The sequence below is a fragment of the Mycteria americana genome, chromosome 3 (genome assembly GCF_035582795.1).
Source record: "Mycteria americana isolate JAX WOST 10 ecotype Jacksonville Zoo and Gardens chromosome 3, USCA_MyAme_1.0, whole genome shotgun sequence".
NCBI lineage: Eukaryota > Metazoa > Chordata > Aves > Ciconiiformes > Ciconiidae > Mycteria > Mycteria americana.
In genome coordinates this window covers 30978963-31006790 of record NC_134367.1, presented here as the reverse complement: position 1 = coordinate 31006790, position 27828 = coordinate 30978963, and the positions used below count along the sequence as shown (strand labels likewise).

Genomic DNA, 27828 nt, shown 5'->3' with positions numbered 1-27828 from the left:
CACATACCTGACTCTTGCAAAAGCAGTACCTGGAAGCAATGAGTGACAGGGAACATCATTGGGGGTCCTTCCCAGGAGTTCCTCCTTACATTTACAGCTGATCCATACACTACCATTAATTTTTCTCTGATATTTGTGAAATGTTAAATATATTCTTAGTAACTCTAGTAATTCTTCTGTGTTTTTGAGAATCTTGGTATATTTAGATGTTTTTCTAATAGCGAGCTTCCTGACAATGTCCAGCCATTTGCTACCATAGAAGGTCTGATTGTTCATTTCACTTTTTCATGGAAGCCTTTACAAAATTAAAGACTTCAATTGTTTGTTACATTATGTGCCATATTTTAGTCATAAAAGGCCTAGCAGAAAAAGGTAATTGGCATAAGTTATGAGAGCCCTCTTTTATAAAGAAAAAAAAATCAGAAGTACTCTGAAGTATTTTCAAAATAAGGAAGTAGAAAAAATAATCTTCATAGACCATTCTTTGCTTTTTCACTCTGCAGTGTAATGGTTAACCCATCCTTCCTCTCTCCTCCCCAGTAATGTTGACATCATGCTATTTAAGCCTGGTACAGGAAAGGGTGCCATTTAGTTTAGCTTTCTAAGATGTATGAAATAACATTGAATAAATCATTATGTCCTCATAAAACTCACACATTACTATAAGAGGGTGGTTACTACAATTTTGTGTATGTATCAGCAAAAACATCAGACAAAATTAAGTATGGTAATACAATAGAAGAACGCTGATCAGTCCTAGCCTCAACCTAAGGGAATGACAGAGGGAAGATGATAACATGGCTAAGCAAAAAATGCCCCATTTGGGGACCTAGGACAGAATCTAGAAAGCAAATGTGTAACCCGCCCTTTCTGCACAGAACATCACCCATACCATCCAGCAGGCTTGGATCCTGAAAATGTGAAAAAAGTTGTCTATCTTTATCTTCAGTGTCTTATTCCTTTTTCTCTGCACTGTTTCATTAAGGGAAAAACAAAACAAAACAAAACAACCCACTATTATTCATTATTTGGAATTGAGAAAGATATAATTAAAGAGTCCCTGACCTGCTCATCATCAGCACAGAAAGACTCGAAAAGAAAGACTAAAAAAATATGAGTCATTAATGGGTATACCTCCCAAACAAAGAATTGATTGGCTCTGTGTACTGGGTCTGGTCAGGATGGAGTTAATTTTCTTCATAGCGGCCCATACGGTGCTGTGTTCTATAGATTTGTGATCAAAGCAGTGTTACCAACACAGGTGCGTTTTAGCTGTTGCTGAGCAGTGCTTACACAGCATCAAGGCCTTCTCTGTTTCTTACTCTGCCCCTCCAGAAAGTAGGCTGGGAGTGGGCAAGAGGCTGGGAGGGGACACAGCTGGGACAGCTGACCCCAGCTGACCAAAGGGACATCCCATGCTATATGGCATTGTGCTCAGCAATAAAAGCTGGGGGAGAGTTTTTCTAAAGTAGCTGTTGCTCAGAGACTGCCTGGGCATTGGTCTGCTGGTGGGAGGTGGAGAGTGACTGTCTTTGCATCACTGGGGGGGGGTGTTGGTTTTTTTTTTGGTCATTTATTAAACTATCTTTATTGTGACCCACCAGTTTTCTCAATTTTGCCCTTCCAATTCTCTCCCCCATCCCACTGGGGGAGAGTAAGCAAGCATCTGGGTGAGGCACCTGTCAGCTGGAGTCAACCCACCCTGCTCTGTTTGTTTGCTTTTATACTTTAAAACTTCCTTATGTCCTTTTTTGTCACAGATTTCTACTTTTACTTGTTAGGTTCTTTTATTATTATTCTGTAACTTCCAGTTTCATGCTGATACTAATTTTTATGAACTTATCCAGTTTTATACTTGTTCCCTCTTTGTTTTTTAAGATTATTTTTTATCTAGACATATGCTTTAATTGTAGGTTTGATGTTTTTAAGCATCTAACATTTAGATTTAGATAATTAAAATTTCTTGAAAGATTCCTTGTTGTCATTTATATTTTTCAGTTTAAATTCTCTCAGCTGATTTTTCTTCTAATTGTGTTTAATTTTGTAAGATTTGTCATTTGAAACAGTTATACTATACCAGACTGGTTCAAAGAAAGCTAGATATTCTTGATAGATGTATTATTTACAGTTAGATTTCTGATGTGTAATAAAAATTAGTAACCCACAATAAATTTAAAATAATCCTGGAAAAGAAGAAGATGAGTTTGTTTGTTGGCTTTGTTGCTTAATTTAAATGCTACATTTATGTAGTAATAATAAATAAATGCATCCAAAATTTTGTTGACATCTAGATAGTGTCATCAGGGCTATATATAAGCAATCTGTAAGCTGGATGATGATGTCTTCATTGTCTCGTCTTCTTCTGACTCTCATGTGTATGTATGCACAGCTATAGATATGCACACCAATCTATATGCATTTATATATGCGCACATACATAAATGTACATGCACATTTATGTATGTGCATTTATGTATGTGCAGAATCTCTTCATACATGCTTTCAGAATATTTTCTTATCAAAATAGATTATCTTGATATTTATTATACTTGATAAATAACTCCTGTTCATAAACTTAATGGAGGACACTTTAATAAGCAATACAGTTCTTTAAAGACGGTTCTAGGAATTAAGTAACAGGTTGTACATCTAGATATGCTTAACAAACTTTTTTTTTTTAATGCAGGCTGTACTTTTCTTTTTTAAGAACATAGATAAATTTATATAAATTAATTCTGCCAAACACTTCAGTTTTTCTTATCTATATATTTAGTTCAGTCATTCAGTTGCAGGCAATTGCAGTGACATTGCTGCTTGTTGCTTACAAAATGAAAAACTATAAATGTCAAGGCAGCAGAAAGACAACATCAGTTTGACTGTTTTATCTTTTCAATGTCAGAAGAATTGTAACGACTTTGTAGTGCAACATTATTCTGCTTTTAAGCCATATAGAGAATGGGCAGTTAAAATACTAATGTATGGTATATGTAACATATGTAAATCAAATTTTGAGATATACATACCTCTCACTTCTTTCATTATTTTCACTAGAAGAACAAGATGAATGTGCAGTGAAGTTTTAAGTTTCCACACTTGTAATTGTCATACTTTTGTTTTAAGTTGCAATACATGTTTTTAGTTGTAATACAAACCTTAATATATACATTCCATACAAAAGAAAATCTCCACTTCGACATTTAGGGGAATAAAAATACTGGTAAAAAAGAGCACAGTAGGTCATTCCTGCAGTGGTCATGTAATTGCACAGACACTGTGTATTCAAAGTGTGAGTTATGATGTAATACATAATTGTGTATTCTGTAATACACTGTCAACGGTACCTTCTATTTGTTTATATTGTTCCCACAAGCACAGTAAGATTTTAAGTTTTAAACCTAATTTTTATTATCTGTTAAAAAGCGGACATAAATGTATAAGAGCAAACAAAACTCTGCAGTTTCTATTTATGTGAGATTTCATTATATTATTCTTACACAAATAAGCATTTAGTGAGGTTTTGCACTCAGAGACTGAAATATGTATAATTTCAGTAAATTAAAAAGAGGTGAAACAAGATACGATGATTAAAAACATTTCTTGAAATAGATATACCTTTTAATTACAGACAGTTTTTTAAAAAGATAAGAAGTAAATGGGGAATGAAGAAGAAAATTTACATGATGGCATTGAAAACCATTCACTATACACCACCACATACTAGGCAGCATAAAGAAGCACGGAACCAAGTGCAGAAGGAAAAATATGGAATCCGAAAGCATTGTGATGAAAATAATAGGAAACAAGAAGCTAAGAAAGGGCAAATGAGAAGAGCAACATACTTCGCAAAGTTCATTAAAAAGGCTTACAAGGGTTTGATGTTAAGGGAGGCTGTGATGACGAAAGAGAATGTAAACTTATGATTAAGAGAGCACATGGCAAATTTCTCACTGTTGTGAAAGGATCTGAACTCATTAGGTGCAATAGCTTTACTAAGTTACTTTCTCTTTTATACTTCAAATTTTCTTCCTGTGTTCCTATCTTTATGAGTATAGTGCTTCATGCCAGTGGTAAGTGAAATTTTCCTGCAGTAGAACAAGAAAAAATTGCTAGCTGCTTCTCTTTTTTCCAAAAATGTGCTGTCATTTTTGAGGCTAAAAATATATATATAAAAAAAAGTCTATTGATTAACAGCTCATTCATAATGTCAACTCAATCCTCTAACCCTAACAGATGACTTAAAAATTTGACATTTTTCTAATAGAAACAACACTATTTATTTCAAAGTGGATAATAAGACATTGAGTTACTGTTAACAAAAGCAGACACAAAACAGTGATGTCTTCAGAAGTACTGTAATAACCCATTACAAATCCCCCAGGTGAAGAAATATCTCTATGACAGCCTTTAGCTTGAGACTATTCATTTCTAAAACTACTATAATGGCAGTAACAGAATGGAATGGAATCATCTGTTCTCTCAATATTAAAAAGTTGTTTTAAAGACCTGTTAAAACCATCATAGCTGTATTTCACAATTCACCAAAGTTATACTCTTCTATAAAGGATTTAACTCCCCAGCTGTTGACTAATTTTTCATTTGCTGCTTCTTATATTTGGCATCTCTGCATTTTTCTTATTTTCTGCTATATTAATGGAATATGTTACCATATTTAAGTGCCTCTTGCTGATAGAATAAGCCCATTCACATATAATATTAATAAGATCACCCCAAACAAACAAAAAAAAACCCCATAAGGTTTATTACTCAGGTAAACAAATGAATCAGATCTAGAAAGCCACTTAATTCCCTTTCGCATCTGAGAAATCTCAAGTTTTGTTTGTATTCATATAATCTCTGTGGACAAGAAGAATCTGAGGTGTAGCAGCTCCAGATTTCTACCTCTCAGTTTTTTCCAGTATATACGCTAAAAATGGGATCTCTTACACCCCCATTCTTCAGTACGTATGATCCTTTTGTCAATGACATGCACAGATGTCATTATAACTATACCTTTATGTAGAAAATAGATACCTTTCATTGCCATATGCCTTTTTAGAACAAGTCCATCATGGACAAAACTTAAATAATGCTAACTGGAAGGGTAAGCATGCAAGGTTACCTGCATAGACAACTGACTATGTGTAGAAGAATATCTGCATTTATTTAAGGTACTGTCATTGGTGAGAAAGAAAAGGAGTAAGGTAAGACACTGATGGATCTCCCAGAAAAGAGCACTCAACTGTTTATTAGCACCTTCACTGTGAAGAACTGTCTGGAGAGTATTGCATGCTATGTAAAATCTATAATACTGTAGATAATTACAGATAATTGTATTTTAAAAAATCATATTTTACTGCTCTCGTGATACCAACATTTTTCTAAGACTGCAGAGAGGAACTACTTGTGCATATTGATTGTTTGGCCATGGATATTTTAAAATTACTTTTTCAATATGTCACTTATATTCCACCAAACTTTATATCTTTAATAGCTTTTAGCTTGTTTTCAAAGCATACCTTGGAGATAATGAAACTTTGTTCCCCATTTCAGAGAACAAGAAACAAACACAAAGTTACTGAGTTGTTAACAAAAAGCCTAAATTGAATGCATTATTAAGTGTAAGTCTGCCTATTTATAGTTACCATACAGAGGCAAGTACATGAAAGTTTTTACTTCTGTCACATAAGCCAGCTCCAAGCATGCAGGGACTAGAAGAATATTGAGAGCAGCCCCGCGGACAAGGACTTGGGGGTATGGGTGGATGAAAAGCTGGACATGAGCTGGCAATGTGCGCTCGCAGCCCAGAAGGCCAACTGTATCCTGGGCTGCCTCAAAAGAAGCGTGGCCAGCAGGTCGAGGGAGCTGATTCTGCTACTCTCGTGAGACCCCACCTGGAGTACTGCGTCCAGCTCTGGAGCCCTCAGCACAGGAAAGACATGGACCTGTTGGAACGGCTCCAGAGGAGGGCCACGAAAATGGTCAGAGGGATGGAACACCACTCCTATGAGGGCAGGCTGAGACAGTTGGGGGTTGTTCAGCCTGGAGAAGAGAAGACTCCGGGGAGACCTTATTGCAGCCTTTCACTACTTAAAGCGGGCTTATAAGAAAGATAGGGACAAACTTTTTAGCAGGGTCTGTTGCAACAGGACAAGGGGTAATGGTTTTAAACTAGAAGAGAGTAGATTTAGACCAGATACAAGGAAGACATTTTTTGCAATGAGGGTGGTGAGGCACTGGAACAGGTTGCCCAGAGACGCTATAGATGCCCCATCCCTGGAAACATTCAAGGTCAGGTTGGATGGGGCTCTGAGCAACCTGATCTAGTTGAAGCTGTCCCTGCTCATTGCAGGGGGGTTGGACTAGATGACCTTTAAAGGTCCCTTCCAACCCAAACTATTCCAGGATTCTATGATTCTGTCTCTAATAATGAGTAATTCCTCATTTCCCTTCTACATTGTCAGACATCGGTGGCCAGAAGGTGGTAGACATGATCAAAGACGATGTTATGAGTACTTTTGTATTATAATGCTTCGTTTCAATATACCTTCCCAAACCTACCTTGGACAATGCTTCACAAAAGAGCTGTGCAAGACAGTTCCTTAAAGGAAAATTACGCCAGTGATGTATGCATCCCACTTAGAGATTCCATAATGTTGAGAAATGAAGCATTTGTTAGCAAGCAGGAACACTTATACTTTCACCTTACCAAAAAAAAAAAAGTATATATGTGCATGGGGTGAGGTATAAGGGTGTATAAACATGCATGCCAACACTCACATACATGGTTTTCCGTCATTTTTTCTGTTAGATTTCTTTATTTTACAGACTTCGAAGCTTGAGTTTTAGTCTACCTGTTGCTCTGCTCAGTCCTTCACATTGATGCAATCTCTGGCTCCTCTCTATCTTCTTCTGTTTCTGATATTAGAAATGAAAATAACATTTATTTTCAGACATCATTTTCCAGAAAACAGCTACAGACACCTAAAATTTTGGTCAATATGCTTAAAATCATACTATTTGTAAAGCAGTTAAAGTGATAATCAAACTATGGCCTTTTTCTAAAGTTAGTATGCTGTGTCTACTAAACATAAATTTTATGTTTGGTTTATATGTTTAACAATTGTTTAGTCCCAAACTTCTGTTTCTGGAAAGTAGATAACTAATAAGTGATTTTCCAATACATGTCTAAATATATTCAAATTTCTAATCAAAGATCTAAAAACAATTACTGTTACTAAAAACAATCTTGTTTTTTTCCCAGCTTTTCTGGTATCATATGGTGTTCTTATCTGATAAGAAATGAAGGATTATATTTGGATCTTATAATTATATTATCTTTGATAATTACAAAAGATAAACTAGAAAATATATGATGGATGAAAGGTAATGTCTATGTACTTTCTCTCTGTCCAACAGGTTGCTTAACAGAAAATCCTAAGAAACGGTTCAACCCCCAAATTTTGGTTGTGTATTATCTGCCAACCTTAATACCACGAATGACATGAATAGGAGGCTAATGTATTTTTATTTTTATTTGCTTATTTGTCTTCCTGAATTTTACTTTTAAAAATCTTTACACTCCTGAGGAAATGTATTCCCAACTTTATGTTGCACCATTTAGAAACCATTCTCTTTTAAATAAAGTCTTTGAACTTACTTTCTGTAACAAATCTGATTTATCTCTAAAATAAAAATATTGCACTGGAGAGCTCTTTATTTAATCCAGTGTAAGATCACACTATGGGGGGCAGCTCTTATCTCCTTATTTGTGTCACATGAATTCTGAAAGGCAGGCAATGCCTCCGAGATGTGACTGATGGAGGATAGCAACACAGCCCACTGTTTGTGCTAATTTTACTGGCAGCTTTGTATTTCATTGATCTTTTTTTCAGAGATGTTAAGCTGAGTTAAATTTTGTGTAATTACAACAAGTTAGAAAATATATATTAATTATTACTATTGTTGTTTATATTGTTGTTATTGCTTTTGTATAAAAACATAGTTCATCACATATATTTGGTTTCTATTGAAATTCACAGGTATTTATTTCTAAGAAATATTAAATGTTTAGAAATTCTACAGACCTACCAAATAAATATAAGCTTTGAGGACACAAAAAAAATTATGTAAATTTTCTCCATCAGTCTCCATTATTGGTTTTAAGGAGGTGCTGTTTTGAATTAATTGTGTACTCTGTTGAGGGAATGAAAGAGCTATTTCTCCTCATTAAATCTTAATTCTTTCCACTAGACACTCTTCCTATTCTTTTTCAGAAAAAAATAGGTTAGCATGATAGACACAATAGAGAGATTTTTTGATGGTGATACACTTTAAGGTAAGACTATCAATAATGAATGGGTGTTGGATATATAAGATATATCACTAAAAGTAAGTAATAGCAGCAAGCAATTATAAATCAATTCAATTAAAAGGAAGCATCAAAGAACACTATTAAAGCAGAAAAAAACCCTCAAAACATAAGCCATCCCATATATATTCTATTAAAGCATGACTGTTGCATATATCAGCATTGAAAAAAGGACGCAAGGAGAAAGAGGTGATTTTAGACAGGCAGAAATATTCCTGTGTAATCTACCTGTAAACTACCAGTGAGAGAAAAAAAAAACAAACAGAAAGTCCTCTAAGAAATATGCTTTTACAAAACAGGCATTTTGAAAAAAAAATTTAAAGAATTTTTTCTTTCTTCATTTTCCTCTTTTTTAAGAAGAAATATGGCTCTGCTTCTGCTTTCTCACTGGTGGAGCACCATCATTTTAATTAGAGTTCATCTTGCTACTGGTGCTCTAAATCAGATGAGAATCAAGGCATGTTATTTCTTTATTTTCTAACTAAACTAGCAACATTTGAGTGGTAAGATTTTTTTTACTTCTAGATTACTAATCTATTCCTGTGAACTATTATTATTTTTTATGTTTAAAAAATGCCACTGGCCTAGAAGCTGAAGCCAGCTGTTACATACTGACCTACTAGCAGCATTGCTTTTTCCCTGATTCTAACTGGTTTTGTCTGCTTTGGAAAAAAATACCTCAAATATTTGCTTTGGTCTTTTTACACAGAATTTGTTTTAAAAACTATCAAAATAGCGCATACAGTCACTCCTTTATAGAGGGAGGAGGGGAATATGTCCCTGGAACTTAGCTTTAATCATCTGCTGAAGTTTTGCCATTTTTCAGGTCCTCTAGTTATGTTTCATTAAGTGATATCACATTAGACTGGTCTATGAGATGATGCAACAAAAAAAGCATATGGAAAAATCAAAATTATTTCTATCAGGCCATTTCTTATTATCATTTTTTCATTATGCAAAAGGGAATTTATAAATTCCATAGTTTTTGTGTATAAATTACAAGAAGAGATTATATAGGAAAGGGTAATAAATTACCTATTGGTAATAAGAAACAAGATATGTACTGCGATACATGTCACCTTCTCAGGATGCCTTGACATCCTCCCAAAAGAAGCCACAAACACTGACCACTTTGCAGTCCTTCTGGTAAAATGAAAATGGATAACCACTATTATTTCATAAGGTTTTTCTTTTTCCTTTCTACTTTTGTGGCTATATTATTCTGCAGTTGTAAAATAGCATTAGGTCCTGTTCTAATGCATCATACCAAGAAATGATAAGATAGTCTGACACATTCCAAGGCAGCAAGCACAGTCAGAATAAAAACTTATTCTGTGGCTTCTTAGTGTAAATAATAGAGAATCTGAAGTTGCCCGCTGTGGTACAGTAATCAAACTTCTGTGGAAATAGCTATAAGTCTTCTGGTGTATTTCTGTAAGATGTATAGAGTATGCCTCTGTTATTACGTAATCCTTTTTCTCTAGGTCTAATCCATCTTTTAATGGAACTGACAAAAATGTTCCTACAGTATTGGAAGATGTATTTGGCCTTTGTGGCCCTTTTCCTAGGTTTGAGGGGTTTTTTGAAAGAAAAACACTGTAGAGCAATAGTTCTTTTACATCTTCTCATTAAATTGTATGGCTTAAGGTCCAGCTTGTCCAAGGCAGTAAAAATGGTCATTCAAGTCAGGCTGCTAAGAGAGAAGTGATGCGCTCATTAGCCCTCACTGGCAGAAAGAAATTTTAGACAGGGGGAGAATGAAGAAAAAGAAAGTGACAGAAAGGTCAGAGATCTTACAGAAAGATTTGAAGATCACTAGCAGCAGAGTTTATGAAGTCACTCCTTTTAAAATAACTTTCTAGATAATTAACTTCTGTTCTGCTGTTTTGCTCTATATTCAGGAAGAGATGAAGTAACCTTAAAAAAAAAAAGAGATGGGAGGAAATGTATAGCTGATATTTGGGTAGTTCTTTAGAAGAGAGAAAGGAAAGTGTCAATCTGCTTCCTAACAGAGAAAGTTGTTGACATACGATGCCAAGAAGTTTTCAACATCCTTCCTGCTTGACCTTAAGCAAAAAAAGTCAACTACATTGAACCATCTAAAAGGAAGATCTTTGACCATTAAAAAAAAGAATGATCTAGAAAATGCTTAGATGAAAATGTATACTTTAAAGTCTGGCCACAACTTCAGCTGTGGTATTTAGAAATTATTCAGAGCAATTTCAGAGCTGTTGGCTTCTGGATAGGTCAAATAACAGAAAGGTAGAAAAGAGCAGAGGTGAGGTATAGAACTGTCAGGACTAACTTGAATTCTTGAAAAAATACTAGAGTAAATGAACTATTTAAAGATGAACTATTTATATATACCTGAAACCAACAAAAAGATGACATGGATTTCTCAAGAGCAAATGTATGAAACCATTGCAATTTCTGTTCTCAGGTATCCAGAATAAACCTAGATAAGTAAGCAGTAGGTGATACATATCTTGAGTGCACCAGCATTCTTATAAGGAAACCAAGGGAACACTGTCTCAGTGAAACTACCACTAAACAACACGTAACTCACTGTAAAAAAATAGTAAAAGATGATAGTGATTCAGTGTGGAAAAGAATTTCACTGGAAGTGTTTTGTGTCCACTAATGTTCTTCATCAATGTTCTTCATCAATGACCTGGATTATGGAATTGGGAATATTGCGACTGAACTTGCAGATGGAACCAATCTGGGAGAGAGACAGGCAAAAACTCTAGTAGTGGTGTGGAAAAGAAAGAAGATTCAGTTGAGCGAAGACACATCCTCTTTGGCAGTCATAAACATATACATACAAATTGGGAACAATCAGGCAGTAATCTGCAAAAACAGATCCAGAAAGTTCAAGCTGAATGGCATTCAGCAATGTACTGGTGTTGTGGAAAAAGAAATCTCCATGCTGAGATATTTGGTCAGGAGTTCTCCTTGTGAAAGAAGTGATGTAGTGCCCTGCCATATGTCACAGTGTACCAGCAGGCTCCTGCCAATCTGACCTCGCCTTGCTGACTTTGGCTTCCCAGCTTCATCTCAGACCTACCTTGTCACTGCAGGCTGTCTGGTCATCACTGGGCCACAGCAGACCCTGGTTACCAGCATTGGACCTGTTCAGCTCTTCTCATTTGGGTACTGTGGGACTCTATTGTTTGTCAGTGAGGTTGTGCCCTGCCTGCCTTACCGTCATATTCCCTATATGAATAATAGAATTTGATTAAAATTATTAAACTAAACCTAGCTGAACACAGTACTTTAAAATATGGTGTTAAGATGTAGACCTGCCATACAGAGTCACCACGTGAACATGACTGGAACATGTGTGTTGCCAACTATTACTCATCTCCCAAAGCCTATTAATATTTATTGCTCTAAAGGATTTGTGCCTCTGTATGGAGCTGTAGGTATTCAGATTTTGATGATGAAAACATAGAAAAAAGTCATTATTATCCATAATGCTAGAGTTCATTGGTGAATGAAGATTATTATCAGAAAAGCACTGGTGTTCAATAAATAGTGACCAAACAGAGAACAGCTTATTACTGTTAGAGAACTCAGTTTAATCTGACAAGTTGTAAATTTGTAAATATGCCAGATAACTTACTTACTTTCAGGTACACAGAGTTCATACTAACCTGTAATTTCAGTCTGATTCCACAATAGACTGCATTCATGAAACGGAAATAACAATGCCCTTTAACTCTCCTGTGTAGGAGCACAACTGAAGCATGTGTAGGTAAAAACGAATCTCCAGGGTTGAGCAGCACCTGCAAATATATCAGTGAAGGGAAATTACTGTGCCTGTGCCAACAATTTCTGCTCTAGCACAGTGATGCCTAGGACAAATTGGACAACAGTAATTGCTTAGTAAAAGCCTAGAAGAGGGCCAGAAAGGCATGTGGATTCAGGCTCATATATGGTATGCTTCTAGCTCTGCAAGCTCTACCTGTGAGGTCTGTCCACTGTGAACTATCTGAATCGGAATTGATCTAGGCCGACCAAGCTTCATTTAGTCCCGGTCTTAGAGCAAATCAATCTTGGAGAAAAGGTATTATCTGTAGCCTAGATGAACTTCTTTTGTTGTCTGTGACAGGTACATCAGCTTGGCATCATTGTCACATTAGTGTTTACAGTAAACAACCTAATATGACTGAGGCAGAACTTCTGTGGCGTCAAGGATATTTTAAAATGCACATATATTTGTTGATACCAAAGTGAGTGAGTGGTAAGCAGAAGGTGGACTGACTGCTACTTAAGATTCCTCTCCAGACTAAACTGAGCTTAAATGATGTATAAAGGTTTTTGCTGAAAAAAATATTTTTTCAGTCTTCCTGTCAGAAAATCATAATATAAAATTCAAAGCGAGTTGTAATGATGACTTTTCAGCTGCCAGTAGAGCTTTTTGAAGAATATCCAAAGAAATGTTATTTTATCAGAAAATGCTGACTGATGGGATAAAAACTGACTTTTAGCCTAGGGGATTTATTTTTTTCACATACTACTTAGTTGAAAAAACTTTGCAAAAGATTTAAAACTGTTAGAATCATAGAACCATAGAATCATAGAATAGTTTGGGTTGGAAGGGACCTTTAAGGGTCATCTAGTCCAACCCCCCCTGCAAAAGCAGTGACATCTTTAGCTAGACCAGGTTGCTCAGAGCCCCATCCAACCTGACCTTGAATGTTTCCAGGGATGGGGCCCCCGCTACCTCTCTCTGGGCAACCTGTTCCAGTGCCTCACCACCCTCATTGTAAAAAATTTCTTTCTTAAATCCAGTCTAAACCTGCCCTCCCTTAGTTTAAAACCATTGCTCCTTGTCCTGTCACAACAGGCCTTGCTAAAAAGTTCGTCTCCATCTTTCCTATAGGCCCCCTTTAAGTACTGGAAGGCTGCTATAAGGTTTCCCCACAGCCTTCTCTTCTGCAGGCTGAACAACCCCAACTCTCTCAGTCTGTCCTCAAAGGAGAGGTGCTCCAGCCCTCAGATCATTTTTGTGGCCCTCCTCTGGACCAGCTCCAACAGGTCCATGTCTTTCCTGTGCTGAGGGCTCCAGAGCTGGATGCAGTACTCCAGGTGGGGTCTCACCAGAGCAGAGTAGAGGGGCAGAATCACCTCCCTCGACCTGCTGGCCATGCTTGTTTTGATGCAGCCCAGGATACGGTTGGCTTTCTGGGCTGCGAGCGCACACTGATAGCTCACATCCAGCTTTTTGTCCATAAACACTTCACTTCAAACCTAAACAACAGAAAATTGTAAATCTGTTGAAATTGTTTTACCTTAGAATATTTGTCTACTTATTTCAGAAATGGAATATGTACGTAAAAAACTGAAGTACAAACACCCTAAATACCCATAATAGTACATTCTTACAACGTGTTTTAACTTTCTTTCAGATTATGTGTACATAAACACAAGTTTTGACTTGTCCTCGAGCTAGACTGGGGAATAAAACAATAACTGAATTTTTCACAGGAACAGAATACCATTTTTCAGATTGCGGCCATTGTTAGATCAGGAAGTCTGCTTGTGAAAATGAACAGTCTTCAGAGAACACAAAAGCTTTCTTAAAGTCGCATGTGCATCATTTCTCAGTCTCTTTAATTTTAGAATATGAAGGTTTTAAAACTTTTAGAGAGTAATTCTGTTATTCTAATCTAATTGCTGAAGTTCGAATTGTCTTTACTGAGAATTTGTGGGTTTTGATCTCTGAGTTCCAGAAATGCTATACACAAGAAGGATACAACAGAGAAAATTGCATCTTCCACTGTATCTTTTATAGCTGTGACTGGTTACTTCAATATAACAATCACATGTATTTATTAGAGCAGATGGTCACAAAACACTTTCCTGTTGTATTGTCTGAGGCACCAGCAGCATTTTTTTTCCTGTCTTTCATCCAAAAGTGATGATTTTTCCTCTTTATTACCCTTTCCCTATTTTGTTCAACTATGCTATTATTAGTTGCATATTTGTTACAATTTTTACTTTTTGTATAATTTTTGCAATAAGTACAATTTTTATATTTGAAATTCTAGAGGACCCAGGCAAAAGTAGGATTTCATTATGACAGGTGTTGAATGACAAAAACAATAACAATCACTCTGTCTCAAAAACCAAATTAATAAAATGGCTTGTATGTTACTATTATCACATCCAGTGCAAATAAGGAGAAATTAGCAAACCATTAGTATGTAAGAATCTTAATGACAGTGAAAATATTGTCCAGGTTTTAAATGAATTTATTAAATTCTGACATTTGTTTCTTTCAGTCTGTTTAAGTTTTTCCCAGCTGTAATTTTAACAGGAACCAGATAACTTTTTCCCCAGAAGTAATATTTGTTCAATAAGGGTGAATGAATGCACATCAAATCCTGCTGGCCCTGACAATAACCCTTAATGTGAGGTTCCAGTTAATAGCTTCAGATGTACCTGCCATCCAGAATATAAGGAGCCATGTAGTGAAATTGCCATAAATCACTGTGTGGCTGGACTATGTCAGAATGGATCACAATGCAATGATCTCCCTGGAGAGTTTAAGTGTCACAGTCTGACTAGTAAAAATCACTTTTGTCATGAGGCATTTGGGTTTGTCAGAAAGAAATGTCTGAAGAATGTAAATGAGGCATTTCTGAAAAAAAAAAAAAAAAAATTAAATACTCTGCTGCTAGATTTCCATTATCTAAATTCATGAAGTATCTTTTGAGTGTCTGTAGCAGAAAAATAAATGGACACTTGCTCATTTCTTTTTATAGGAAATACTATATTGTTAAGTACTGCTGCTGAATCTGTTTTTATGAGAAACTTTATACAAAAACCAGATGTTTAATATTAAAATTGGGTCCTGAAACCACTACCCTTTGTTCTTCAACTTAGTATAGTAACTTCAGATATATTTGCCCATGCTGCAATACTTTGATAATTGATTTAAGACACAGAAATAAAAGCATACATAGGTTAAGATCTTTATTTCCAATCTATAAAGTTATTATGAATATTTATTTTTAGTTTGTCAAACAAAAAATTCATGTTGGCTTTTCTATATTCAGTATCTCCACCTGGATGACAGTCATATAACCGCATGTAACAGTTATACATATATCTGTGTATAACTGTTACCATCATTGATTAATGTTTCCATTTTACTTCTTTATCATAATTTTTTATATTAGTTTTATGTACTACTTCAGTAAGCAGATGTTAACAGCTATTTACGAAGGCAAAAATGAGACAGATGCTTAAATTTTTAATAGCAATCAACAGGGAGGAAAACTTCAGCTGTGTGAGAATGTTGCACAGCTGGTGTTTGGGATGGAATAGAAACATAGCTTGAAGACAACTTTCTGCATCTACTGATTTAGAAACCAAAGTGACTGCATGTGTAGGGCAGTTTTAATATGCATTGTCTTGTATTTATGCCTCAAAGGTTTGTTATACAAGCCAGGATTTCTAAAGCACAGTATGTTTCAGCAATTCACCCTGATGGTCAGAAGTTGCTGTCTTACCTCATCTAACCAGCAGTTCAAAAACTAAATAATCTTCCAGATCAGGAGCTCTTCAGTCATGCCCTAAGGACATGGTTTACATTTCCTTTAATTTGAAGACTATGCTAAACTAGACCCAAGCAAGACTGAACTTTTAAAATTTTGTAATAATTTATTACTCTTGATCTGCACTTAATAAGTGCTATAAAAACAGGGTTATGTTTAGTTTTTAAAACTATCACAGTACACTGTAGGAATACAAATTTGTTTAAACATTTTTGACCAAAGATTCTTCCTTTTTTTCCTTGTGTAAAACATTGATGAACACGAGGTCAGAAATGAGGCAACTCAGTAGCACGCTAGAATCTGTTCTGGCAATACCTATGCTACTGAAGCACAGCATTCCTTTATAAATCTTTTTTAAAATGAAATGTGAAGTTCAGATCTTCAGCCAGACTTGGTATCCAAGTTTGTAAGACATTGGAATTAATTATATTTAGCTCACTGAACCGAATCTCTGGTTTAAGTCTTTAGTGGCTTTTCATGCTGTAATTGTTAAATTATAATAAATTGGTCCAGTCTCTTTTGATCTTTGCTGGAACATTATTTCTGCAAGAATCGAAAAATCTTTAGAAACTTTTTAAGTGCTTGGTTAATAGGAGAACAGAAAACTATACTTCTTATTCTTTAACTCACTGATTTTTTATGACAAAAGTTACAACAAAAATGTCTAAAGTTTGAAACCTGGCATTTATATTCAGCACTTGGATCCTAGCTCCACACACAATGATTTATTTTTTTAATTGCTTTGTATCAATTAATTAAAAAATATTTATTGGGTTTGAAAACAACTATTTTTCAGTGAAACAAAGAATATATACTTGCAAATATTTATTATGTATGTTCTAAAATAAAGATGCTGTCATCAATGAACCATGTGATTTTCTTACTGGATGATGGCTTCAGAAGCTATAATACCGTGGCCAATATATCCTAAGGGTAAAATGTAGATTCATAATTTATCTTTTAATTTCTTTTTTAAATTTTGTGCATATCAGCCCTCAACAGGAAACACGGATGCTCAATGTTTCACAAGATTAGGTTTCTTAATTAACTATAAGTTAACTGGTTCAAAAAATCAATATCCATAAGCTGCCAAACCTGTCAGATGTTGTAAGATCTGCTTTATAACAGAACGTATTGGGACAATTTTCTTTTTTGGCTTGGAAAGATAGGATGTTTTCTTAGTGTAGTGTACAGAATACCACACTAAAAATGAACCACACTAAAAAAAGCACCACAACAGTGTGCTTACTGATATTTCAATAAAAATAGGAACATCTGCATAAAACCACTTGAAGAAATTGACATTCTACCAAATTCTCTTGAAGACTCGTTGTATCTTGAATGGTTTTTATTATTATTGCAAGTATGGCTTTATCATAGAGTTCTTTTGTTCCACTTAGAATTGCTTTGTATATGAAACTGAAACTTTTAAAAAACTGGAATATTTTTCTCTATCCTAAATAAAATTTTGAAATATAGGTAAAGAACACAAAAGTACTTAGCAAAATTGGTTTCTCACTTCTCTGTTTTCTCAGATTAAATGTGATAATAAAGTTTTTATGTCTTCTGTTACTCTACTTTTCATCAGGTTTTACTGGTCAGTTTTGTGAAGCAGATGTTGCTGCCTGCCTGTCACAACCGTGTGGAGCCTCCAGCATCTGTAAAGACATATTGGGTGGCTATCTTTGTTTCTGTGCACCTGGTTTTATAGGTGGGTTCACAGAAGTGTTGTTTAACATGTTGAAGTCAGTCCTAAAGCACAGAAAAGAAGGTTATTCAAAAGTAGCAATAGATATAATTTAGCAGTGTGCCTCTGATTCAGGCAGAAGCAACTTTTGTTTGCTGGCACACGAAAGTACTTGGCTGTGTAAAAGTATTCGGCTGTAAAAAATACTGACTACAAGGGACTATTTCCACTCCAATAATTTTTACTTTATACTACTTTAGACAGGGTGTCTGTCTTACACTGATGTGATTGCAACTCCCAGCCATATGCAAGCTGGCCTTAATTTATCTGCTTTGTGCTTCCTGTAAAAATAAGGCTGCAGTAACAAGGGCCTCAACTGCCAAATATACTTCCAAGATCCTAGGCAGGTTTAACTAGTCATGCTTAAACATACCCTGCAGGTCATTGTCATTAGTACAGAGTCTGACTAGATTAAAATTAGTTTGGTTATGTCAGCATACTGTCATGGTAATTCCAGATTACAGCGTAAAAAAAAAAACCTTTCTAGATACAGATTCAGATCTTTTTGATCACCTGTATGATGAAACAATCAAGCACAGTAGGAATTCCCTGAGTGGCAGGTCAGCTCTGCAGCCTAGATCCATCCTTCTAACTGCAAGGACTTTTACAGGGCTCCTAAAGCAGAAATTGGATGACTCTAGAGTCTCTCAAGATAGTCAAGGAGGACACAGGCAACCAGAGGAATTCAGATCTTGAGCAGACTCCATACTTATTAAATTGTAGCTCTACATCCTAATGTAGGCATCCATTTAGATGAAATAACGTGTAATTTAATAGCTGTAGTATTTGTGTCTGTAATATAATGAAATGCTATATCTTCTTTCTATGGTTGGTTAATTTTATTATCATTATCAAAATATAAAGTAAAATTGTTTGAAGTTACTTGTGATAATTCTTGTTGAGGTCTTATTTTATTGAAATGTTTGTTTAAATTCTTATATCTACACAATAGTGGATTAGTGTTTTTAGTTTATACTTTTTCTGTGGCCAAATAAAGCCCTCAAAACCCCTCTGAAACAATCAGGTACTTTTTACTTACCTTTTAGGGATAAGGAATAATAAATTTGAGGCCATTATCATCTGTTTGGATAATTCATATACAAAATGCAAATAAATACTTTCTGACCTTTGTTCTACCTCAAAGGCCAGAAAAAATACTAGATACATCATTCTCACCTAGAAATCAGCATCTACAATTTTTTCCTCCACGTATTTAAAAATATATGGCAATATCTAACCTTTTGATTATTAGTTTCCAAAAAAATTTATTAAAATATTTGGCCATAATCGAAACTTTTCCCAATATTTTCCATAGAGATCTTCATAACAAATCCAGAAATTATTAAATGAATGAAAAGGAATATTATAGGAAAAGACCAAATATTTGGTCTAAACCATATTTACACTTTTGTCATGTTTCAGGAAAACTCAAGACTTTACTACCCTTAAAATATGAAAAGCTGCAAATTTTTGAGTACATCTATAAATGAATCCATAAAATTCCCATCATATCTTTGCTGAACATTATATATTATATATACATTTAACTTTTGCCTTTAATCAACAAGAAATGAATTCCCCAAAGACAATTTATGGCTCATTGGTAAAAGTTCCCTGTCCCTAACCTCAGTTATTTCATTTTGTTGTTGCTGCTTGCACTGGTCACTCACCAGTGGCATGTTCCTAATGAAGTGAATCCTTCACTTGTTTCCAGGTAATAACTGTGAGATTGAGGTGGATGAGTGTCTTAGTGACCCTTGTCACAATGGAGCTACTTGTGTTGATCATCTGAATGCCTTCAGTTGTATCTGTCAGGATGGATTTCAAGGTATAGAAAAATCCATAGAACTATAACTTAATAAATCTACTTTGAGTCTTACACCAATTTTTAACATATCGGATGAGATGCATGTATACTTATTTTAGTGTCATCTGAAGTTCTAAACATGTAAATTCAGCCAGCATAAGTGCATCTTGACTAAAGTTATCTGCTTTGTTTTCAGGATAGCATGGAACTAGGTGTTTTCTGCTGGCTGGTGGCTTAGCTGTTGAAAATAGATCAGTGGGGTTCAGTGAAATTTTGCAAATAGCATATACTGTTTTCTGTAAGCCTTTTAAACTGTTGGCAGATTTAATATAATAGAATCAGAGAAAAAACCTGTGTGGGAAAGGTTTTGTTCTTGGCATATTTGTATAATTTATAAAAAAAATGTAATCACTTTTATAAGTGGATGTATTAATATCTGCAGCTATTCTTTGCTTTCAGCTCAGATTAGGAATTTAAAGTGCATCCATTTTCTTTTTAGTGCATAATTTTTTAAACATCATGGATTTTTAATCATTGAAATACAAAGCAATCTATAATTCAAATGTCACAGGGCAAAATATTACATTTCTACAGCTAGTTATATTCAGAACAACTATCACTTGCATTTTTATTTATCAAATTCTTTGAACTTGCCAAACCTCACAGTTAATGTTATTTTTCATTTATTCTTCAAATGATAAAAAATTAAGTTCACTCAAATATTAGCAATAGAGTATTTTTATACTTCAGGTAGCTATGTGGTCATGTTAGCGATAGACTAGAATGGAATAAATTGTGTTCTTGTCTACATCAGATTTCTTTTTCCATTTTCTGGGAGTACATCTGTTGCCTTATCATGAACACAAGGAATATTTCTTCTCATGTCATTGCAATGCAGTCCATTATATTTATATGTAATTTGTTTTCTATTCTTCTATATTCATATAAAAATAAAATTGTCTGCTTTAAGCTTTAGGAAACTATTCCATGACTGTACTTTAATCTTTTGGGAAAATTAGTGAATAGCTTAAACATTAAAAGTATCAACATACTGTCATAGATGTCCACATTCGAATACAAAAAGGGTGTCAAATAGATTCCAGTATGTAAGCTATATTCAGCTAAAATAAATGTTGGTATTTAAGTATACGTGCTATGCAGTAACTTCTCTCCCCTTTGCCTGATTGTATATTTATAGGCACAACTTGTGAAGCAAATATAAATGAATGTCACTCTTCTCCATGTCTTCATAATGCATCATGTGCAGACCTTATTGGTGGCTATGAATGCATTTGTCTACCTGGCTTTACTGGTGAGTTGTAGTGATAGTAGACCTTGTTTTCCACAGAGAGGTAGTCCACAAACCATCCATTAAGACATCGTTGACTAATTTGCTTGTGTTTCCTTCTCATTTCTCTTTATCTGCCCTGGTCTAATGTTTCATTTGCATTCCAACAAACTGGAACACTGACTCCATCTGTAAACTAAATAGCACAAGATAAATTAGTTTGCATTTAAAAAAGCCTTCAAAGCTTCCACACACGGGGAATATTAGTTACCATTTAGCAACTCAGAAATAAGTTGTTATGTATTTGTGGTGATAAGAATTAAATGGATGCTGACATTAGTATGTGTGACTCTTTATTTGGCTGATTTATGTTAGTTTCTCCTCACAAGTTGCTTGAGATTCTTGCGGTGCAAATGAACTAGAAATTGGCATCTGATTGTCTTACTAAATGTTCAAATCTTCTGTCTTTTCAAAGGTGCAAGATGTGAAACAGATATAGATGAGTGTGCTTCATTTCCCTGCAAGAATGGAGCCACCTGCATTGACCAACCTGGTAATTACTTCTGCCAATGTGTGGCTCCATTTAAAGGTAATGAACACCAAGGGAGAGGGGAAAGCAAACATAATTAACTTTAGAAAGCATTTCTGTCAATTGTCTGAACTCATTTCACTCTTCCTACAGCATTATTAGTCCTTCATTTTCTCAAGCAAAGCTTTTAAAGTGACCAGCCAATTATGCCTTAGGCTGCAAGTAATGTGAAGTAAACTTTGTTTATACATCTACTAGGAGTGTTTATTTATTAATCAAAATGGATACTTTAAAATCAGTTTGTTAACAGAATAAGATTATTTACAAAATGAGAGGCATATGCTCATTAAGCTGCCATCACAAAGATCAGTTGCTTTTCTACACATTTTTCTTTCTAATTTGATTGGTCATGGCATTCTCTAAATTATTTTTTCATTCTCAGAAAAAAAATGTATAGTTATCTTGGAATCCATAAATTGTGTGTGATTATTTCTGTTGATGCTTTTAAAGGAAATACACTTAAAATGCAAGCTTTATTGTGACCTTTTTCATAGAAATTTGGGGGGGTTAATTTTAAACACTCACTGCTAAAATAATTTAAAATAACAAATTGTGTGGTGTTCTTGAGCAAATCTAGTTCAAGTGATAATCTCAATTAAAGGCGCTTGTTGATTTATAAATTAAATATAAACACATTTTTCCTCCTGCAGTTCAATATAATGATACATACTTAGGATTCTGGAATAATCATTAAAAGGCAATTTTCTTGGTATGTTGAGACAGCAGGGCTTTTCCCCTTTAGGGAAGATGGTTGCATTAAATTCATCATTCATGAGAAAAGAGTGAGCTCTAATGTTTGTTCTTATTATTTTAGTTAATGGTCAAAATTTAGTTTGTCATTTTTATTAGTTTTAATTTATGTTCTGCTGAATAAAATCTAGTATAATAACAAGTAAATGAGTATTGCAGTATCAGAATTACCTCTGCTCAGAAAGATGTGAAATCATTTTCAGTACATGGTTAGAAATACTGGTCTCTTAAGTACTTGTTTCACAAGGAGCCAGATTTTCAGAAGACTGGCATTCATTTAGATATTTAAGTAAGTGATAAAAAATTCAGAAAGTCAACATTTCTGTAGTCATCCTTCAAGAAGATAGCAGTGTCTAATACTCTCAATGGAAAAGTTAAACCCTGCTGGCAAGATTCATAAATGGTAACTGAGATCCTCTGAAACATAATATTCTTGGTACAGGATGTCTAGAATCTATAGGATTCTTGTTGAAATAAAAGATTTTTTGAGACTGTTTACTTCTTTACAGGTTTGCTCGGCACCTTTCAAGATCAAATTCTTATCCTGATGTTACCTAGATTTATGATGGTATAAATAAAAGCAGAATTAGTTTCATATGAAAACTCTACCTCAGCCTCACACCATCTGTCTCTTCAGTATTAAACTGCTGTAAATGTAGTCTTTAACAGATTCATAGTAAGCCAACATAATGGGTAGTTAAACTATGTTTTCTAATTGTGTGGAAATATTCCGGTTACTGTAACAAACAGCTTTGTGTGCACTAATTAGAGATTACAGAGTTGCTTTATTAAGAAAGTAAATACATGATATTAATGGTAGAAATTATATAGGAATATCTGCTTTATTTTTGGAATATTTTCACAGACTTTCTTGCTGCTTCTGTTATTCTCAGTGGAAAAGCATAAATGCTGTATTATGAATGCTGTCATTTACTTGGAAAGCAATCTGAAGTTGTATTTCCATAATACATTGTAATGGTTTGATTCTCCCATCACAAAATCTGACTTGAAGGGTATGCACCACTATTAGGAACATATAATACACCAGTTGATCAGGATGTGTACAGCAGACCTCTACTCTATAGAATGCAGAATTAAGGAATTCAGAGCATGATTTGGACATTCAGGTGCATTCATACAAAAGGTAGCCTGTCAGATTAAGCTAGAAATGGGTACTATCTACAGAAACTGATTTGCATACATTTTCTTTCTTTCTTCCTGATTTCCTTGACTATTCTCATTCATTTATTTTGACAAGGAGACAATGCAAGATTATGACTGGAAAGTTTTAATTTTTCCATTTTCCTTTTTCTTCCCCTTTATTTCCTCTTCCTTTTAAAAAAAAAACAGAAAAATCTTCACATTTTTGCTTTCTTTCCATTTCATTTCAAGAGCAAGTATAGCTACTTCTCATTTTTATGTGCTGCAAATTTTTTGATATCCTGAATATGTACTTTCATATTTTAACAAACTTTTACATTAGTCCTATATGAATATGAAAAGTCATCAGAAATTTTATTAAAGTATTATTGTATACTCATAGATTCTCGTATTTTGCTTCTGTGTTTTGTTTTTGGTTTTTTTTAAAGCATGGATTTGTCTACTTTGACAAAATGTTTTAACTCATTCCATTGGCTTCCATAGAATACTGGAAGACATCCAAAGCTTTTAAGAACACTTATGCTTGGGCAGTGGTATATAGCTGTATTTTTCCTCAAATGTCCAACAGTTCAGGCTGTGCAAATTAACTCTACAAGCCTGATCTGTGAATGATGTTTTATTTTTCGTGTGGGCACAAACCTTTTTAGAAAATCCAATTTCCATGATAATGTCAATGCATGGAGAGCACTGGAGAAGAAGTATGTCTTCTGACACTCTTGCTGTAATCCTAAGAGTGACAAAATGAATGCATTCCTCTCCATCAATGTTCCCCTGACAGAGGATTTTCCCACAGCTAGTGTAGATCAATGGTCTTTCTGTATATTCTAGTATTTCATTGGAATTATTGCCACTGAAATTGATACCTTTGACTGTTTCCAAATGTTCAGATGAACAGCTTGAGGGTACTAGCAGTCCATCTATGCATAATTCAAAAGAAAACTGAAGAAACTTATAAGATTTCCAGCTACAAAATAACATCCTTGTCAACTTCTAATAATGTTCTAATTACTAAATATGATACTGTAAGTCTTTTCATCCTATTTCAGCTGAGTTCCTTATCCTGTGGAGGAGAAAATTGAATTTATCTTTTCCAAAATCATAGACCTTTACCTGTAGTCCTGATAAGGTATAAAATAATTAACTTCAAAGTCCATATACTTTTATATCACAACTTTTTTGACCTTGGTTTGGAGGAAGCTCAAGATTTGATCAAAGAAAAAAAAGTCTATACCAGATTATGTTATTACTGAAGAGATTCCTGTGTAAACCCACACAGAAATCCTAGCCTCACAGAGCATGTGTTGTAACTAAGGTCAAATGGAGAAAAAATAATAGCATCTAGATTTATATAATATGCTTTTGCCATTTATAATAGTTATCTATGCCACAAATACTTTATATGTTTGTGAATATGTTCTAATTACCCCAATATGACAGTCCACTTTTTAAAATCCAGTTCTCTCTTTCTGTCTGCTTTCACTAGCGTTCTGTCACTGACTTGTATAGTACAAGTTACTATTACACCTCACACTTAAATGCTGAAATGCTATTTACCATGCTGCCATTTACACATACTGTAGTATACTGTTCTTTTCATACAAGATTTAACCTAAGTACATATCTGGTATAGCTGCTTCTGCTTGGTTATAATGTATTAGTCCCTGCAAATATGCTACTATTTCAGAAATGTCTCCCTCTTCCACGCATTTTCTATCATATCTGAGGTACAACACTGATAGTCGTGTATATTGGATATTTTTAATCAGAGGACATTCTGAAGTTAAGTTGTTCAGAAACAGAGAAATGGGATCAGCTAGTTTTCTGTTGCGTTCCCTACTGGCAAAATAACTATTGGAACTGGGAGCAGGAAGGAAGATAAACTTGATTTGGGTGCAGGACAAATCAAAGAGTTTAATATTAGCAACAGGAGACAAACAGCTCAGAAGTATATTCAGCTACAGTCTGGCCAATAAATTATCACTGATAGTCTTTGGCAGTAATTTATCTACTACAGTGTTAAGCAGGCCTCTCAGCCCTCTTATGAGCTTGATTCCATTATAGTATTCTAGCTGGGGAGTTATTATAATAACTTTTCTATAATGATATTGATTCTACAATTGTAGTCTTTCTATAATAGAATCACAGTTATTATGGAATTGATATTAAGTGCTTCAGAGAGAGCAGGGTGTGTGAGAAACATATTGTGAGACTGTATCTCATTTAGGGGTCTTAACAGTTTCATGGAAGGTAGAATGAAAGCTCCCATGTCTCTATCAGGAAATACTGTCTTATTCCATTAAAAATTCAAACACAAATCAAGAACAGTGCAATTAGTAAATTTTATAGTCCCCATTGTTATATTTTATCTATATATAAAATATATATCTATATTTTATCTATATTTATATCCATGCTGTTCCTTCCATGTGGAAGCATGTTAAATGCAGACCTGAAAGTATTTATTTACAGAGAATAATAGGAAGCAGAAGTTGATAATGATTATATTTTGAAATAAACATGCCCTTTAATTTTTAAGAAAGACAGAAAGACTCCTCATTCTTTTATGCTAAGGAGTAAAACAATATTTTTTCCAAATCTCAAACCTAGCAAAGTACATTTTTTGTCTTAAGCTATTTATTTTGTTATAAGGCTGAAACATACACATTATATTCTTCCATCCTTGCCAGCAAAATCAGAACTGTCTTTTTGGATTGCTACAGTTTTATTTGCTTTCCTTAGTTTTAATTCTTCACATGACTTACAGCTGGAGGAGCAGATCAGTTTACAGATTTTACCTGGCTCTTGCTCAGTTGTACGAAGGGAAGGGGAGGAATGCCTGCAGTTCATTCAATTGTTCAAAGATATCTTAGTAGAAGATGTGCTCACATACTCCACTGATAAACATTGGTTTACTGTTTCTTAGTAAAACTGGCCCACTACATAGTAAATGAGTCTTTCTTACACTTTTGAGGTGTTCTAGCATTACATATCTCCTTTCAAGGTACCTCTACGTGCTTCCCACCAATCATTAGCCTTTTCATCCATATTTAGATGTATTAGTGTTTTTGGTGTTTTGTAAGAACCTTGCAGTATATTCAAATATTCTTCTAACAGCCAGGTCCGTAGTAATAAATGCAAGTTTACTGTTCACAGCTTTGAAGTGCCAACATTTTTATGTATCATACAGCCACATCAATGAAGTTAGTCATAACTATTAGACATCAGTCCTTGCTGAGAGTGTAGCAAAGTGGGATTGTTCCTGTATCAGGCATGCTTCTTTTCAGTATTCTTAGCATGCAAAAAGAGAATGATCCCACTACTATTCTAGACCAGCTCATTTTTACAGAAAATAAAGTAGGACTTATAAGGCTGCTTTGTTCTTACTTGGGATTGAAAGCTAAGAACAGATCTTGCACTCCCACACCAGAACTGCAAATTTTCCCCATTTTCTACACTGGTATTTAAGGAAAAGGTGAACCAAACTACTTTACCAACATTTCTGTGACCCATGGACTGAGCCAGTATTCTGCTATTCCCAAAGAAAGCTCAGGAAGGAAGAAAGCATTAAAATGTCCCTTTCAGGTAGACAGTATATATTTGATATTAATGATAGCCCTATAAGAGTTGACATGAATATTTTCTTTTTTTTTCTTTAAAAAAACCCCAACTGTTTAGTAACTTGTTTTTAATAAATGGAGCAAAAAAAAGTTTATCCTTTGATCCAAATTATTACACGACTCATTTAAAAAAATGCACGGTATGTGTTTTGTCTAGATGTTGCTAATAGGTATGACCTTTTTAATCAAATATATGTAATTGTAGAGGAAAATTGAAATTCAGTTCTGACGAAATGTCTGCTTATTTGTTGCAGCCTTAATGACACATGTCTCCAAATGTGTTCCAATTAAGATTAAAGTAAAAATGGTAATTGGCCATTAAACATGTTGCAAAAGAAAGTAAACTAGTGAGAAAGGCAACTCAGCAGAAAAAAAAATGCTTAAGTGTTGAAAAGCAAGAGTAATAATGGAGTTTTCAGCATAGGCCACTCTATTATGGGAACAGCTAATTACAAAACAGATAATAAGTAAGAAATGTAAGTGCTCATGAAGGCAAAAAAATAGAGTAGAGATAATGGAGCAATTACTTTTTCAGTGCTCATAGGCCAAATCTCAGTCTTTCCTGTGCCAAGACCCATGCAAAAAGGCAGTTTTGCAAGACCTGTGGCTCTTTCTAGCATATCTTTGTGTTAGACCATAAAAGAATATCTCCTGTTCAACATCAGTTTATATCTGGTTTTGCCACTCTCTTGACACTGAACAGCCAAATAAAATTTTATTCAGGGGAAAAATGAAACTGGTGCATAGAGCTATGAAGGGCACTTTGCGTCACATAAGAGCTTTTTGTAGGTAGAGAAGCAGAGTGGCCATGTTTGTGATATATTACCTAGAAAATCTGCATTGCCTCTAAGCAATAAAGAAGAAGGTTGGTCTAAAAGGTTATGCAATGCCTAAGCGGAAATCAGTATGAACTGGGACTTGCTGTTGGCTCAT

At 34.6% G+C, this 27828-nt stretch overlaps 1 protein-coding gene across 1 annotated transcript in view; it reads left to right on the top strand.

Annotated features, from left to right (window-relative positions):
* Positions 1–27828, top strand: part of EYS (eyes shut homolog) — a 951425-nt gene that overhangs the window by 286020 nt on the left and 637577 nt on the right. The window contains exons 16-19 of the mRNA XM_075497152.1: positions 17525–17647; positions 19398–19511; positions 20689–20802; positions 21254–21367. Of these exons, the coding sequence (XP_075353267.1) occupies positions 17525–17647; positions 19398–19511; positions 20689–20802; positions 21254–21367 (465 nt within the window). The remainder of the gene's footprint in view (positions 1–17524; positions 17648–19397; positions 19512–20688; positions 20803–21253; positions 21368–27828) is intronic.